General features: G+C 41.1%; 1 protein-coding gene across 22 annotated transcripts in view; it reads right to left on the bottom strand.

Annotated features, from left to right (window-relative positions):
• MAGI1 (membrane associated guanylate kinase, WW and PDZ domain containing 1) overlaps positions 1 to 12,637 on the bottom strand; it is a 635,735-nt gene that overhangs the window by 65,278 nt on the left and 557,820 nt on the right. For all 22 annotated transcript variants that reach the window (XM_081528465.1, XM_081528468.1, XM_081528472.1 and 19 more), the window contains 2 exons: positions 11,837 to 12,019; positions 10,694 to 11,314 (listed from right to left, as the gene is read on the bottom strand). In XM_081528465.1, coding sequence (XP_081384591.1) covers positions 10,694 to 11,314; positions 11,837 to 12,019 — 804 coding nt within the window. The remainder of the gene's footprint in view (positions 1 to 10,693; positions 11,315 to 11,836; positions 12,020 to 12,637) is intronic.

Raw genomic sequence — 12,637 nt, 5'->3', positions numbered from 1 at the left:
TGGTTGCTGGTCTCTGAAGCTCATCACCACTCCCCTTGCTCACCTTTCTTCAGTCACACTGTCCCCCGTTTTAGTTCCTTCTTGGGGCCTTGGCATTAACTGTCCCTTGTCCCTGGAATGCTGCTTCCTTCCTTGCGGTCACTCAAATCTTGTCACCTAATTGCAAGCAGCCCTCTCGGCCCTACTCCTCTGTCACTCCCACATCACTTCATCCACTTTCCTCACAGCACTTCTCTCTGGATGATATTTTCTTGCTCATCTGAATATTTCTGCCCTTTTTCTCCTTCCTGTAGAATAAAAGGGTCATGAAATCTGGAGTAAGCTTGTTTTGTCTGTGGATGATCTGTTTCATTCCCAGAGCCTAGACAATGCCTGGCCCATAATGTCTAGGAATTCGTGCCCCCCCACAAGGGAAAACAAAAGAACTTCTTTACATTTAAATGCAGCCCTGTAGGTAGAATGAGTATTCTACAGCCCACAGACCAAGGCAATAATTCTAACTTGAAATTCCTACACTCTTCCAGAAAGGGGAGGCAATGTCATCACTCCTTAATGAAAATTATAAATCACATACATATTTATAATAAATAATGCACAAAAGCAAATAACTAGGTACATTAAGTTTACATTTAACTCTAGGAGAAGAGGATTTGACTTTCAAAATTACTAGAAAAACCAAGCATCACAGGTAAGTGGGGAGGTCAATTAGTTTGAGATACCAAACCAGATAAATACACCAAGATGACTTCTACATCTTCCTTTTTTAAGTAGAGGTCTGACAAACTGTAAATTGCTGATAGTTCATGTAGCATATTATATACTATTTTATATATAAGAATTTAAGGTGAATTTTTTTGTGTTAAAGTTTCCTCCCTTTTTGGGGTAAAGATACTTTACATAATATAATAATGTAAATTAAACTCCTTAACAGCAGTCCAGTATAACATACGAGATGCTTCCTGGCCAGGTCAAAAGCTGATGAGCTATCTCAGGCCTGGGACACAGCAGATCGCCCAAGCGCTAATACGTTTCAAGTGTTTCACGTTCTCTGAGTCTCAATTCCTTGTGACCCCCTAACACCCAGTTAACATATGTAGAGAGCTGAGAGCAGTACCTACACATGGAAAGAATTTAATAAATAGGACCTATTATTATTATTATCTGTATAAAAAGAAGTGCATTAACCATGAAGTTGCCTTCAATTTCATATTTTTCTTCTTTAAAAGGCATTAAAAATAAGAGAAAGGGTAAAATGAAGGATATTCAACATAGCACTTTTGAGGGCAAAATAATCAAAATCTCTAGAGCAGCACTGTCCAACAGCATTTTCTACGAGGATGCAAAGATTCTAAAACTGCACTGTCCAATATGGTAGCCATTGGCCACATATGGCTCTTCAGTTCTTGAAATGTGGTCCGTCAGACTACATTTTACATTGTATTTAACTTTAATTAAATAGCCACATGTGGATAGTGACAACTGCACTGGACCTGGAGAACAGGCTTAACTGGACCATGATCCACTGTCATGTAATGTATTTCCTTGTCGTTTATTTATTTATTTACTTGTAGTAGAGTTGATTTACAATGTTGTGTTAGTTTTAGGTACATAGCACAGTGCTTCAGTTACACACATACACGCATATGTGTTTGTGTGTATGTATGAGTATATATACACATATATACATATATATTGGCTTCCCAGGTGGCACAGTGGTAAAGAATCCATCTGCCAATGCAGGAGACTCAAGAGACACGGGTTCAATTCCTGGGTCGGGAAGATCCCCTGGAGTAGGAAATGGCACCCTGCTCCAGTATTCCTGCCTGGAAAATCCCATAGACAGAGGAGCCTGACAGGCTACAGTCCATGGGGTCACAAACGAGTCAGGCATGACTGAGTGACTAAGCACACACACGTGTGTGTGTGTATGTGTGTGTGTGTGTGTATTATTTTTCAGACTCTTTTCTCTTATAGGTTATTATAAAATATTCCCTATGCTATACAGTAGGTCCTTGTCGTTCATCTATTGTATGCATAACAGTGTGTATCTATTAATGCCAAACTCCCAATTTATCCCTTCCCCTTTGGTAACCATAGTTTGTTTTCTACTGTCTGTGGGTCTATTTCTATCTTGTATATAAGTTCATTTGTACCATGTTTCCCTTGCCATTTAGAACAGCCCATGATAGAGGGATGGGTTTTGTAGGCCAAGAAGTCTGGGTTGGAAGTCAGGCTATGTCACCTTCATGCTGTGTGATTTCTGAGGTGGTCCATCTCCTGCTGCCCATCTTCCCAGCTCTAATAATAAGCGCTCATCCCAGAAAATTCTGTCCAAGATGATGAGTGCTTATGAAAACAAATGGACTGGCATTAATTCTTATTTTTCTTTCAATATAGAGAATTTTCTGAAGACCTTCAATGTGCCAGGCACGATTTTAGGTGGTGAGGATCAACTCGTCATTGAGACTCAGTCTTTGCTCTCACGGAGGAAAGAGCATGATGGCGGTGGACGCTGTTTGCTCTGTAGCAGTCAGAGCAGGTTTCTCAGAGGGAAGGACCTTTGACCAGAAGCCTGAAGGACAGGAGTGAGAGAGCCCTGTGGCTCTCTGCAAAGGGAAATACACACAGAAGAAAGAGTAGCTTTCGGCTGTGACACAGGACTTTGGAGTTTCCTCTGAATGATGGGACGTCATCCTGACAAGAGCAGTGACTGGATCCAATTGACTTTAAATCACTCTAGCTGGAGAATGGACTAGAAGAAGCGTCGAGACCTGTTGCAAGGCCACGGCAAGGCCAGGTGCCACATGATGGATGGCAGAGACTGGGAAAGATGTGGGAGGATGACAGGACAGAAGAGGGGGTGGGGATGGGTTGTGCTGATGTGAATACACAGGACTCTCCACCTCTATCAGGATATCCCTCAGCCAGCAGCCTGAATTTTCCTTTCGAGGCCCTGCAGCTCAACTGAAGAGATTCTGGCAGTCAAACCTTAACTGGTGCAATTTGCAATTCATTCTCCAGTCCGTGACCAGAGGGCAAAGAGAACAGAGGCGCCAGATCACTCGGGTTTAACTCTGAGGCAGGGCACAGCTCACTGCAGTTCTAATTATGATGGTTCTACATCGTTTCAGACAGAGGAAAAACACCCACAAAGAAGAGCTAATGCTAATCATGTGCTTGGATGATGAGATTAGATATTGCTTTCCCTATGTGGATCGATGACAATTTAATGAACTAAATATCATCATTAATTTGTATGAAAATTAAGTTGCACTAATTTGCCACGGACTTCAGATCTTATTCATTCCTTTATGTATAAGGCATACTGCTCAACAGTTACGGTATTGGAGCTTCTTATCTAAAAGCCAGGAGGCTGCTTAACACAGTGGGTAAGAGGTTTGTCTTTGGAAGTAGAATCGCTGGGTTCAAATTCAGCTGTGTGATTACAGGTAAATCAGTGAGCTTCTCTGGGCCTCAGGATCCTCTCCTCTTAAGTGGAGGTAGAGACTTCCCTGCTGGTCCAGTGGTTAAGACTCTGCCTTCCAATTCTTGGGGTGCAGGTTTGATCCCTGGTCAGGGAACTAAGATTCCACATGCCTCGGGGCCAAAAAAACAAAACATAAACAGAAGCAATATTGCAACAAATTCAATAAAGACTTCAAAGATAAAAAATAACAATGTAAAAGATTTCCTATTTAAAAAATCTTTAAAGGGGAAATAAGGTTTTAATCAGGCTTCCCTGGTGGCTCAGCAGTCAAGAATCCGCCTGCCAGTTCAGGAGATGCGTATTCTATCCCTGAGTCAGGAAGATCCTCTGGAGAAGGAAATGGCAACCTACTCCAGTATTCTTACCTGGAAAATCCCATGGGCAGAGGAGCCTAGTGGGCTACAGTCCATGGGGTCACAAAAGAATTAGACACCACTTAGTGACTAAACAACAACAAGGTTTTAATCACCTCAGAGGGCTCCTGAATTATAACATGTAAAATGTTTAAAACCAACTCAGCCTGGCACACTGTGGAAGCGTTCAATGTTTTTATTACAAAAGCTGTAAGCAAGGAAGAGTCTTATACATACTTACCAACTAAACCAGAAATTTCCCTTTTGCTTTATACTAAGGAAATTTAACTGTGGAGTCTCAACACCTACAACAAAAGGAATTCCTTCACCTTTTTTCCCCTACCAATCACTGTCTTCATTTCCCACAGAGCCCTGTTCAGAATCAAACTGCAAATGGATGGTTCCAATGTGGTTGCAACAATGGGATGCTAAGAGGTTTTATTTAAGTGTGTATGTATCGCTTGTACCATGGTAACAATTCTGGTACACAGTATAACCAATAATATTTTTAACACTATCATTGCTATCACTACCACCATTTTTATATCTAGTTTGTTGTCTTTTAACATCTCTCTCTCGTGTTTCTGAAGTTATGAAGAGTGACTATGAAGCTACGTAATTAATTTTCTAATGTGACTTGCAGAGGAAGTTAAATTTATCCAGTTAGTATTTAACTGAGACCTTACCACATACCAGGTTCCCCATGATGTCCAGAGATGCAAAAGTACAAGTTGGATAGAGTCTTGCCCTCCAGGAATCCTAGCATTTCATTACTTTACATTCAGATCCTAAAAGTACTCAGTGTCCTGACAAGAGCACTCAGTAAACAAAGCATCACTTCTAATTCCAGTTTGATCAGCTAAAGCCACTCGGGGGATGAGCTCAAAAGAAGTATCTCCGAGACCAAGTCCTCCTTTCTATCCTCCTCTAAAGTAGAAAAATATCAAATTTGGGAGCTGCAATGGACCTTAGTGAAGATGAAGAAATCTGTTGCTTAGAAAGTAGACTTCAGAAGAATATTACTTAGAAATGAAAACAACTGTTAAACTTTATAAACTTATTTAACTCCCATTTATATGTCACAGAATCAAAGTGAGAAGGAATCAGGAGGGCAGGCGCCTAAAATTGATTCCAATTCTGATTTTATATCAGAATTGCTGGTAGAGCTTCTAAAAAAAAAAAATCCAGGTGCCTGCACATCGTGTACTCAGGTTAAAATTCTGCAGATACAGGATAAAACTCTTTTTAAAAAGAGAAAAAATAAGCTACCACACCCAGTGGCTTCTGATACTAGATAAGATCAGTAACACACTACTCATCATGCGACTGCTTCTAGGTCAGGAACTGGCACCAGTGCTACTTTTTTCAGATAACTTGCCTAAAGTCACAAAGGGAATAAAGTCAGGAGTTGAAATTTAAACTTGCATCATCTGACTCTCAAATCTTTCTTTCCTCTATACATCAATGAAAGTATTGGTGGCATAAAATTAGAGCGGTCATCCTAAAGACGATCTAGTTCAAAATATCCTTTTCTTTTCTTTTTTCTTAAGATAAGGAAATGAGTCTCAGGGCAGGAGTTGTAACCCAGTCAGAGAGTTACAGGCAGAGGTTGAACTAGAGACAGATTCCTGGAACCCTCAATTTAGCTTTTTCTTTTAAATATCACTTAAAATAAGGTGATTAAAACATGTTCACTCCTTGGAAGAGAAGCTGTAACAAACCTAGACAGTGCATGAAAAATCAAAGATATCATTTTGTCAACAAAGGTCCATATAGTCAAAGCTATGGTTTTTGCCGTAGTCATGGATAGATGTGAGAGTTGGACCATAAAGAAGGGTGAGCCCCAAAGAACTGATGTTTTTGAACTGTGGTGCTAGAGAAGACTCCTGAGAGTCCCTTGGCTTGCAAGGGGATCAAACCAGTCAATCCTAAAGGAAACTAACTCTGAATATTCATAGGAAGCACTCATGCCAAAGCCGAAGCTCCAATACTTTGGCCACTTGATGCAAAGAGCTGACTCACTGAAAAGGCCCTGATGCTGGGAAAGACTGAGGGCAGGAGGAGAAGAGGGCGACAGAGGATGAGATGGTTGGATGGCATCACAAACTCAATGGCCAGGAGTTTGAGCACACTCCAGCAGATAGCATAGGACAGAGAGGCCTGGCATGCTGCAGTCCATGGGGTTGCAAAGAGTTGGACATGACCTAGTGACTGAACAACAACAAAAACAAAATGATATGTACTTTTTTTTTTTTTAATTTGGCCACACTGAATCTTAGTTGTGGCATGTGGGATCTAGTTCCCTGACCAGGGAATGAACCCAGGCCTCTTCATTGGGAATTCAGTCTTAACCACTGGACCACCAGGGAAGTCCTCAGTTCAGCTTTTTCAATACACATCTTCTGTCAAAGTAAAACACACATTCTCCTCTTTCAAAAAATATTTCAAGTTGTCTCTTGAAACAGGGTATTCTGACTCCACCCCCAATGGTATCGTCGAAAGCATCGTACTTCCTACTAGGTATGAATTAGCCAAATATACAAAATACACAGGGGACACAGGTGCTACATATAGTATAATCCCTTTTTAAAAGTAAAAAAACCTTTATGAAACAAATTCTTCATCTTTTGTAAATTAAAAAAAAAACAAAAACAAAAAACATTCAAAACAATAGTAATAACCTTGTAGCATCATTCCCAAACACGTAAAAAAGACTCTAGACTCACATTGGTGTCAGGTGATGGGTCTTCTGAATGCAAATGCTCTCTGAAAAATTAAGAAAACTAAAAGGCATTCTCCTGACTGGACAGCAGAGGGAGAAGGAGGAATGCACTGGCCATGGGAAGATGGGAAGCCAGGCAAAGGGAGAAGGGGCTGCCCTTTACAGAACCTGACTGCTAGCCACAGACACGGACTTGTTTACGGAGAAGACACCAGTAAACAAACCAGTAACGATCCCAATTGCCAAGGCTATGGATGGATACCCCCAGCAAGCCCAAGCCTGATGCAGGAAACTGTCTCCAGAAATTTACAAATAATATTTCAACCTCTGCTTATTTTCAGGTTGGCAGGAGGGAGATGGGAAAAACAACAACAACAACAACAAAAAATGCACCTGATCTCAACCAGAACAAAAACAAAAAATGAGTTTAGGAGACTAAGAGTGAAAACCAAAACACAAATGTAGCTAAGTTTTGCCCCAAAGTAGAAAAGACTGCTTCTTTAAAGCACAGAAAGTGCCATCCTTGAGATACGAAATCCTGAGAATGAAGAAAAGTGTGGACTTAATGAGTTTACCAATCTGCTTACCAGGAGTTAGGACAGAAATGAGATTCATTAGAAAGAATCAGTGAAGTGGCCATTTGCTTTCTCATTTAACCTAGCTGCTATCCTTATTGATCATCAAACCTTCTCATTTACACTCCCATCATACAAGAAGAATGATTAAAATGCCAGCCCTGATTCAAATAACTGATATATGGCAGAAGCAAATATATTTACATGCTTTCTAGAAAGATTAATAGTAGCTGGTGTTGGCTTGCCAAGTGAAGATGTAGAAACTTCCTATCTGATACATAAATCAAACGCAAAGCATATAGCATATTTTAAAGACTACTGATGTTACAGTGATTTTAAATTACTCAGGTTCTGGAATAAACTATGCAGATGTTGACTAATGCGGTAACGTCTTCTGGAGTATCTCTTATTAATTTAATGTTATAAAATGTAATGACATTAACCAACAGAAGGTCTGAGGAATTAAGAGAGAAAATAAACATATTTGAAATCAAGGGTATTTTATTTCTAACCCATACTTTACTGATGGATAGTCTGATCATTTCCATTGTGTTTCACTGTGGTTAAGATTCTTTAACATGCTTCCTTGTACACTTTACAGATTTTTTTTAATTTAATTTTATTATCGGAGTATAATTGCTTTACAATGTTGTGTTAGTTTCTGCTGTATAACAAAGTGAATCAGCTAGGGATATGTTTTTATAATGACTTGTTTGCTAGCTTGGGCAGATTCATTACAAAATGGTTCCATTAACCATCGTGGTTTAGTAGATTACAATTTTCGTCCCTTTAAAATTAAGTTGAATGGAAAAGAAAAACTGAACAACATGACAAAAGAAATGGAGAGGCAAATAAATGAAGAAGAACAGTGTGATCTGTAACGTCAAATGAGCAGTGGCTGAATCAGAGATGCTCTGATGTACCAAAAACTATTTACAAGTTTCCAACTTGCTGGCCACTAAAACCAGCAAATACGCAAAAATCAGTGGTATTCAGAATTAAGTAAAGCAGAACACTAGACTGGAAACCAAAGAATTCGGGTGAACCTCTCAATCTTGCTCTTGGTTGGTACCTGCCTATCTTTCAAGGACATAGTAAACATGGCCTGAGAGGCACATGTAGGTTTGAAAAGCACTTTGTAAACTGCTCTCCTGCTTGTGAGTGCCAGGTACCACCATCCTCCACCCTCTCCCCCTCCTCTTCATAGTAACCTCAAGTCACTTCCTATAACACCTTGGTCACTGTTTGAAACACAACTATCTGTGAAGTCAAGTGATCTGGGTACAAGAAGACACTTCAAAATATTATTGGTAGAAATAAAACTCTAAAAAAATCTGCAAATGGCTTTTATACCTGTTTAAGAATGGTGAACTGAGCACTGTGATTCACACAGACAGTTCTGAATTCTGGATTCCCTTCCAACAACCCCAATCATTTTGATCACAGAACACATAGTTTCATGAGAGCCCAAGATCATCACTGTTGCAACATACACAAGCTTTTCCATCTCAGTGAAACGGAGAGAAAGTAGAAGTCTGGTTCCTGATCTTTTTTCAGAGGGTCAGAATACTCGGTGCATAAACACACCGTGTTGGCAAGAGTCAGGGGAACTACCGATCTCCTGCCCATTGTGGGAGGTAATCAATCAAGATTAGCCACAAACACTGACCCAGGAAGTATTTCTCAGTGTGAGGTCCTGGAAGTTCTGGTGGGACAGGGGTGGGGGGATGGGGTGCTGTCAGGGGAAAAAGAAGAAAGCCAACTGTCTCAAGACTTATTTAGAATACCCCACTTCTCTGAGATTCTTAACCACTTCACCAAAATGTGGGTATGCTGAGATACTTTTAATATGATTCATGGAACTGTTGCTCCCACCAAGGGAAATAATAATCACATGTCCATTCATTCATTATCTGTTCATGCATGAACACCCAGCAGGAGTCAGGTACTATGTTAAACGCCGGGGACACAACTGTCAACATGCGGACCTGGGCCCTGGCTTTAAGGATATTAAATTCTAATGAAAAAGGGAGAGCAACAAAGAAAAATAAGAAAATGTACAAAACAATGGCTTGCAATAATAATGACTGTGATAAAAGCTAACAAGAAATGGAGTGATGCAATAAGGATTACACAGGATTGCTGGGGGCTACTTTAGATAAATAATCAGATAATACCTCTCTCAGGAGGAGACTTGAAGGAGACTGAGCCAGCCAAGTGAAGAGCTGAGGAAAAGTCTTCCAAGCAATGGAAACAGAAAGTGCAAAGGCCCTGAGACAGAAGGGCTTAGAGAACTGAAGGCATCAGAGAAGCCAGGTGGCCAAGCACACTGAGGAAGGGAGAGGAGTGTGAGATGAGGCTGGAAGAGTGGACAAGAGCTACATTTCACATGCACGCTGTGCAGACCAGGTTCAGGAGACTTACAAGGTTTACAAATCTTAATGGGTTTTAAAAGGCACAGTTTGGTTTACATTTAAAGGAAATTGAAAACAGAGTAGGACACTATGGTTCTTTCCCTCCAGGCCCTCTGCCTGTCTTTTGTCCATAGAAAAACTTTAGTCAAAGATTAAGTTTAATCAGAGAAGTGAGAAAATGCAGAACCAAATGAAAACAATCAAACAGAACCAAAAAATATTAGTTTAGTCACTAAGCAAAGTCAGGGACCTTGAGGTCCTCCTCAATGGCTACAGACAGCATTTGGAGCCATATCCTTTGAGCTGTTTTACAGATACTGAAACCCCCATCAGGTGGAATAAGCTAACTAACTACCTGATGATCAGAATGTAGCCATGACATAAGCTGCCACAATTCTGAGAACTGGCCTCAAAGAAACGGGGATAAACTGACCCTGGAAGAGAAAACTAACTGCCTTTGAAACAACCAAGATGACAGTGATCAGACCACTGCATGACCAATTTTAAGATGACTGTGCTATTTCCACATGAAGCCTCTTCTCTCTGCCTATACACCTCCTTCTTCTGCCTATAAAAGTTCTGGCCCACTGAATGTCAGTGGAGGAGGGGCGGGTGGGAATTGGCCTCTGTCACTTTTCACTTTCATGCACTGGAGAAGGAAATGGCAACCCACTCCAGTATTCTTGCCTGGAGAATCCCGGGGACCGGGGGAGCCTGGTGGGCTGCTGTCTATGGGGTCGCACAGAGTCGGACACGACTGAAGCGACTTAGCAGCAGCAGCAGCATGAGTCCACCCTCCCTCAGGTTGCCCGCCTCCAAAACAAAGCGAATTTTCCTTTCCACCAGCCTTGCATTTTTATTGGCTTTTGAGTCTCCAGCAGCTGGATCCCACTCTCAGCAACAGTATTACCCTATGTGCGTGCCCTTTGTATAAACACATAATGTATAAACATAACCTTTATTCTAAAGAGGCTAGCATTTGGAGAAATCAGAAGGCATTTTAAATGCATTTCCCAGTATTTAAATAAAAATGATCTTAAAGGAGTAAACATTTAGAAAGCCCCAAAGAGCCACCTGATAACCAGTATGTGTAACAATGGATGTAAGGTTTTAAAAAAATGAAACAAAATAAATCTACATACCTCCTCGTTGCACCAATAATGTGACCTCACTTCCCTTTGGACATTCGATGAGCATGTCCACGACTTGGTTGTGAGTCAGGGCCTGCACATTCTTCTTATTAACTTCCACTATAAGATCCCCTTCTTTCAGGCCTCGGCACCTTGGACTGTCAACAATCTGTTTCACTCTTTGGCCGCCACCCCCAGGACTGTCCGCGATAGTAAAACCAAAACCCATTGGCCCTTTGACTATATGAACAGTTATGAGTTCTGGCTGAGTGGCTATGGAGGAAGCCAAAGAGACAGTGTCATTGGGGTAACCATGGGAACCATTTGAAGCCACATCCGCAGGGCTGCTTGGCCTGGCGTCCTTCATACTGCTGACTTTGCCTGTTTTACTGCTGTGACTAGCTGGAGAGTCATAGGTCTCTTGCCCATTCACAATAATTGGTTCTTTATCCAAAATGGCCACCGAAGTCACTAAACTTGTGTTGGGGTCATCTGGGTCAAAAGGCAATGGATAACCTCGGCAGAGTTCAAGGTCCACGCTGGCACCAATAGGAATGGACTGGAAGATTTTCACAACTTGTGCATGCGTGTGTCCCAAAACACAGGTGTCATTCACGCTCACAATTACATCTCCTGCAAAAGAGCTGGGGATTAAAAAAACTGCCCAGGAAAGTTCTGTCAATTTTATACTATAAAATCCTACCAATAAGAAGTTGAACCGAAACTGGATTAGGGGGTGATACTGCAAGGCACAAAAAGACAGCTTTTATTACTTTGTTTATGCTAATAAGGCATTCTTGTAGCATTTACTGTCTTCCCTGCTAGTGGGAATATAATGATCATTGAAAGAACATTTGAGCTTTCTCGTAAAAAAAAAAAAAAAATCACTGCAGAATACCAAGTTGAGAATTCATTCATTCAAACGGATCTGCATTTTTAGTAAATTACTCCTTTAATATACTCGACAGCACCCTAACAGTTCCCCAAAAGGGAAAATGTTAAAGCAGCTTCAAAGCTTTTCATCTATACCAAGGAACACATTTACGCAGTATAGGAAGCTTGCTCATTTGCCAAGTTTTTAAAAGACAATGACAAGCTCAAGAAATCACGGTGCTATCTGGTCCTGACCACACAGGACCATGTGGTGTCTCATACCTGTTTCCATCTTGCCATCCAGGGCAGCAGGACCATCTAGGACCAAGCTCTTGATCTGCAGAAACTCGTCAGGTTCATCCCCTCCAACGACTGTGAAGCCAAAGCCACGACTGCTTTTCCGCAGCTTCGTGTGAATGAATTTGCCTTTCAACTCTGAAGGGTTTCGTGTAAAAAAGGGTTTGCCTGCATCAAAACAAGATGTGTAAGGGGGGTCACCATGAGTGAAAAGATGCCAGCAAATTTGGAAAACTCAGCAGTGGCCACAGGACTGGAAGAGGTCAGTCTTCGTTCCAATCCCAAAGAAAGGCAATGCCAAAGAATGCTCAAACTACCGCACAATTGCACTCATCTCACATGCTAGTAAATTAATGCTCAAAATTCTCCAAGCCAGGCTTCAGCAATATGTGAACCGTGAACTTCCAGATGTTCAAGCTGGTTTTAGAAAAGGCAGAGGAACCAGAGATCAAATTGCCAATATCTGCTGGATCATCGAAAAAGCAAGAGAGTTCGAGAAAAACATCTATTTCTGCTTTATTGACTATGCCAAGGCCTTTGACTGTGTGGATCACAATAAACTGTGGAAAATTCTGAAAGAGATGGGAATACCAGACCATCTGACCTGTCTCTTGAGAAACCTGTATGCAGGTCAGGAAGCAACAGTTAGAACTGGACATGGAACGACAGACTGGTTCCAAATAGGAAAAGGAGTACGTCAAGGCTGTATATTGTCACCCTGCTTATTTAACTTATATGCAGAGTACATCATGAGAAATGCTGGGCTGGAAGAAACACAAGCTGGAA

Source organism: Giraffa tippelskirchi, chromosome 9 (assembly GCF_054371585.1).
Source record: "Giraffa tippelskirchi isolate mGirTip1 chromosome 9, T2T-mGirTip1v1.2.pri, whole genome shotgun sequence".
Lineage (NCBI taxonomy): Eukaryota > Metazoa > Chordata > Mammalia > Artiodactyla > Giraffidae > Giraffa > Giraffa tippelskirchi.
This window is presented reverse-complemented; position numbering and strand designations above follow the sequence as displayed.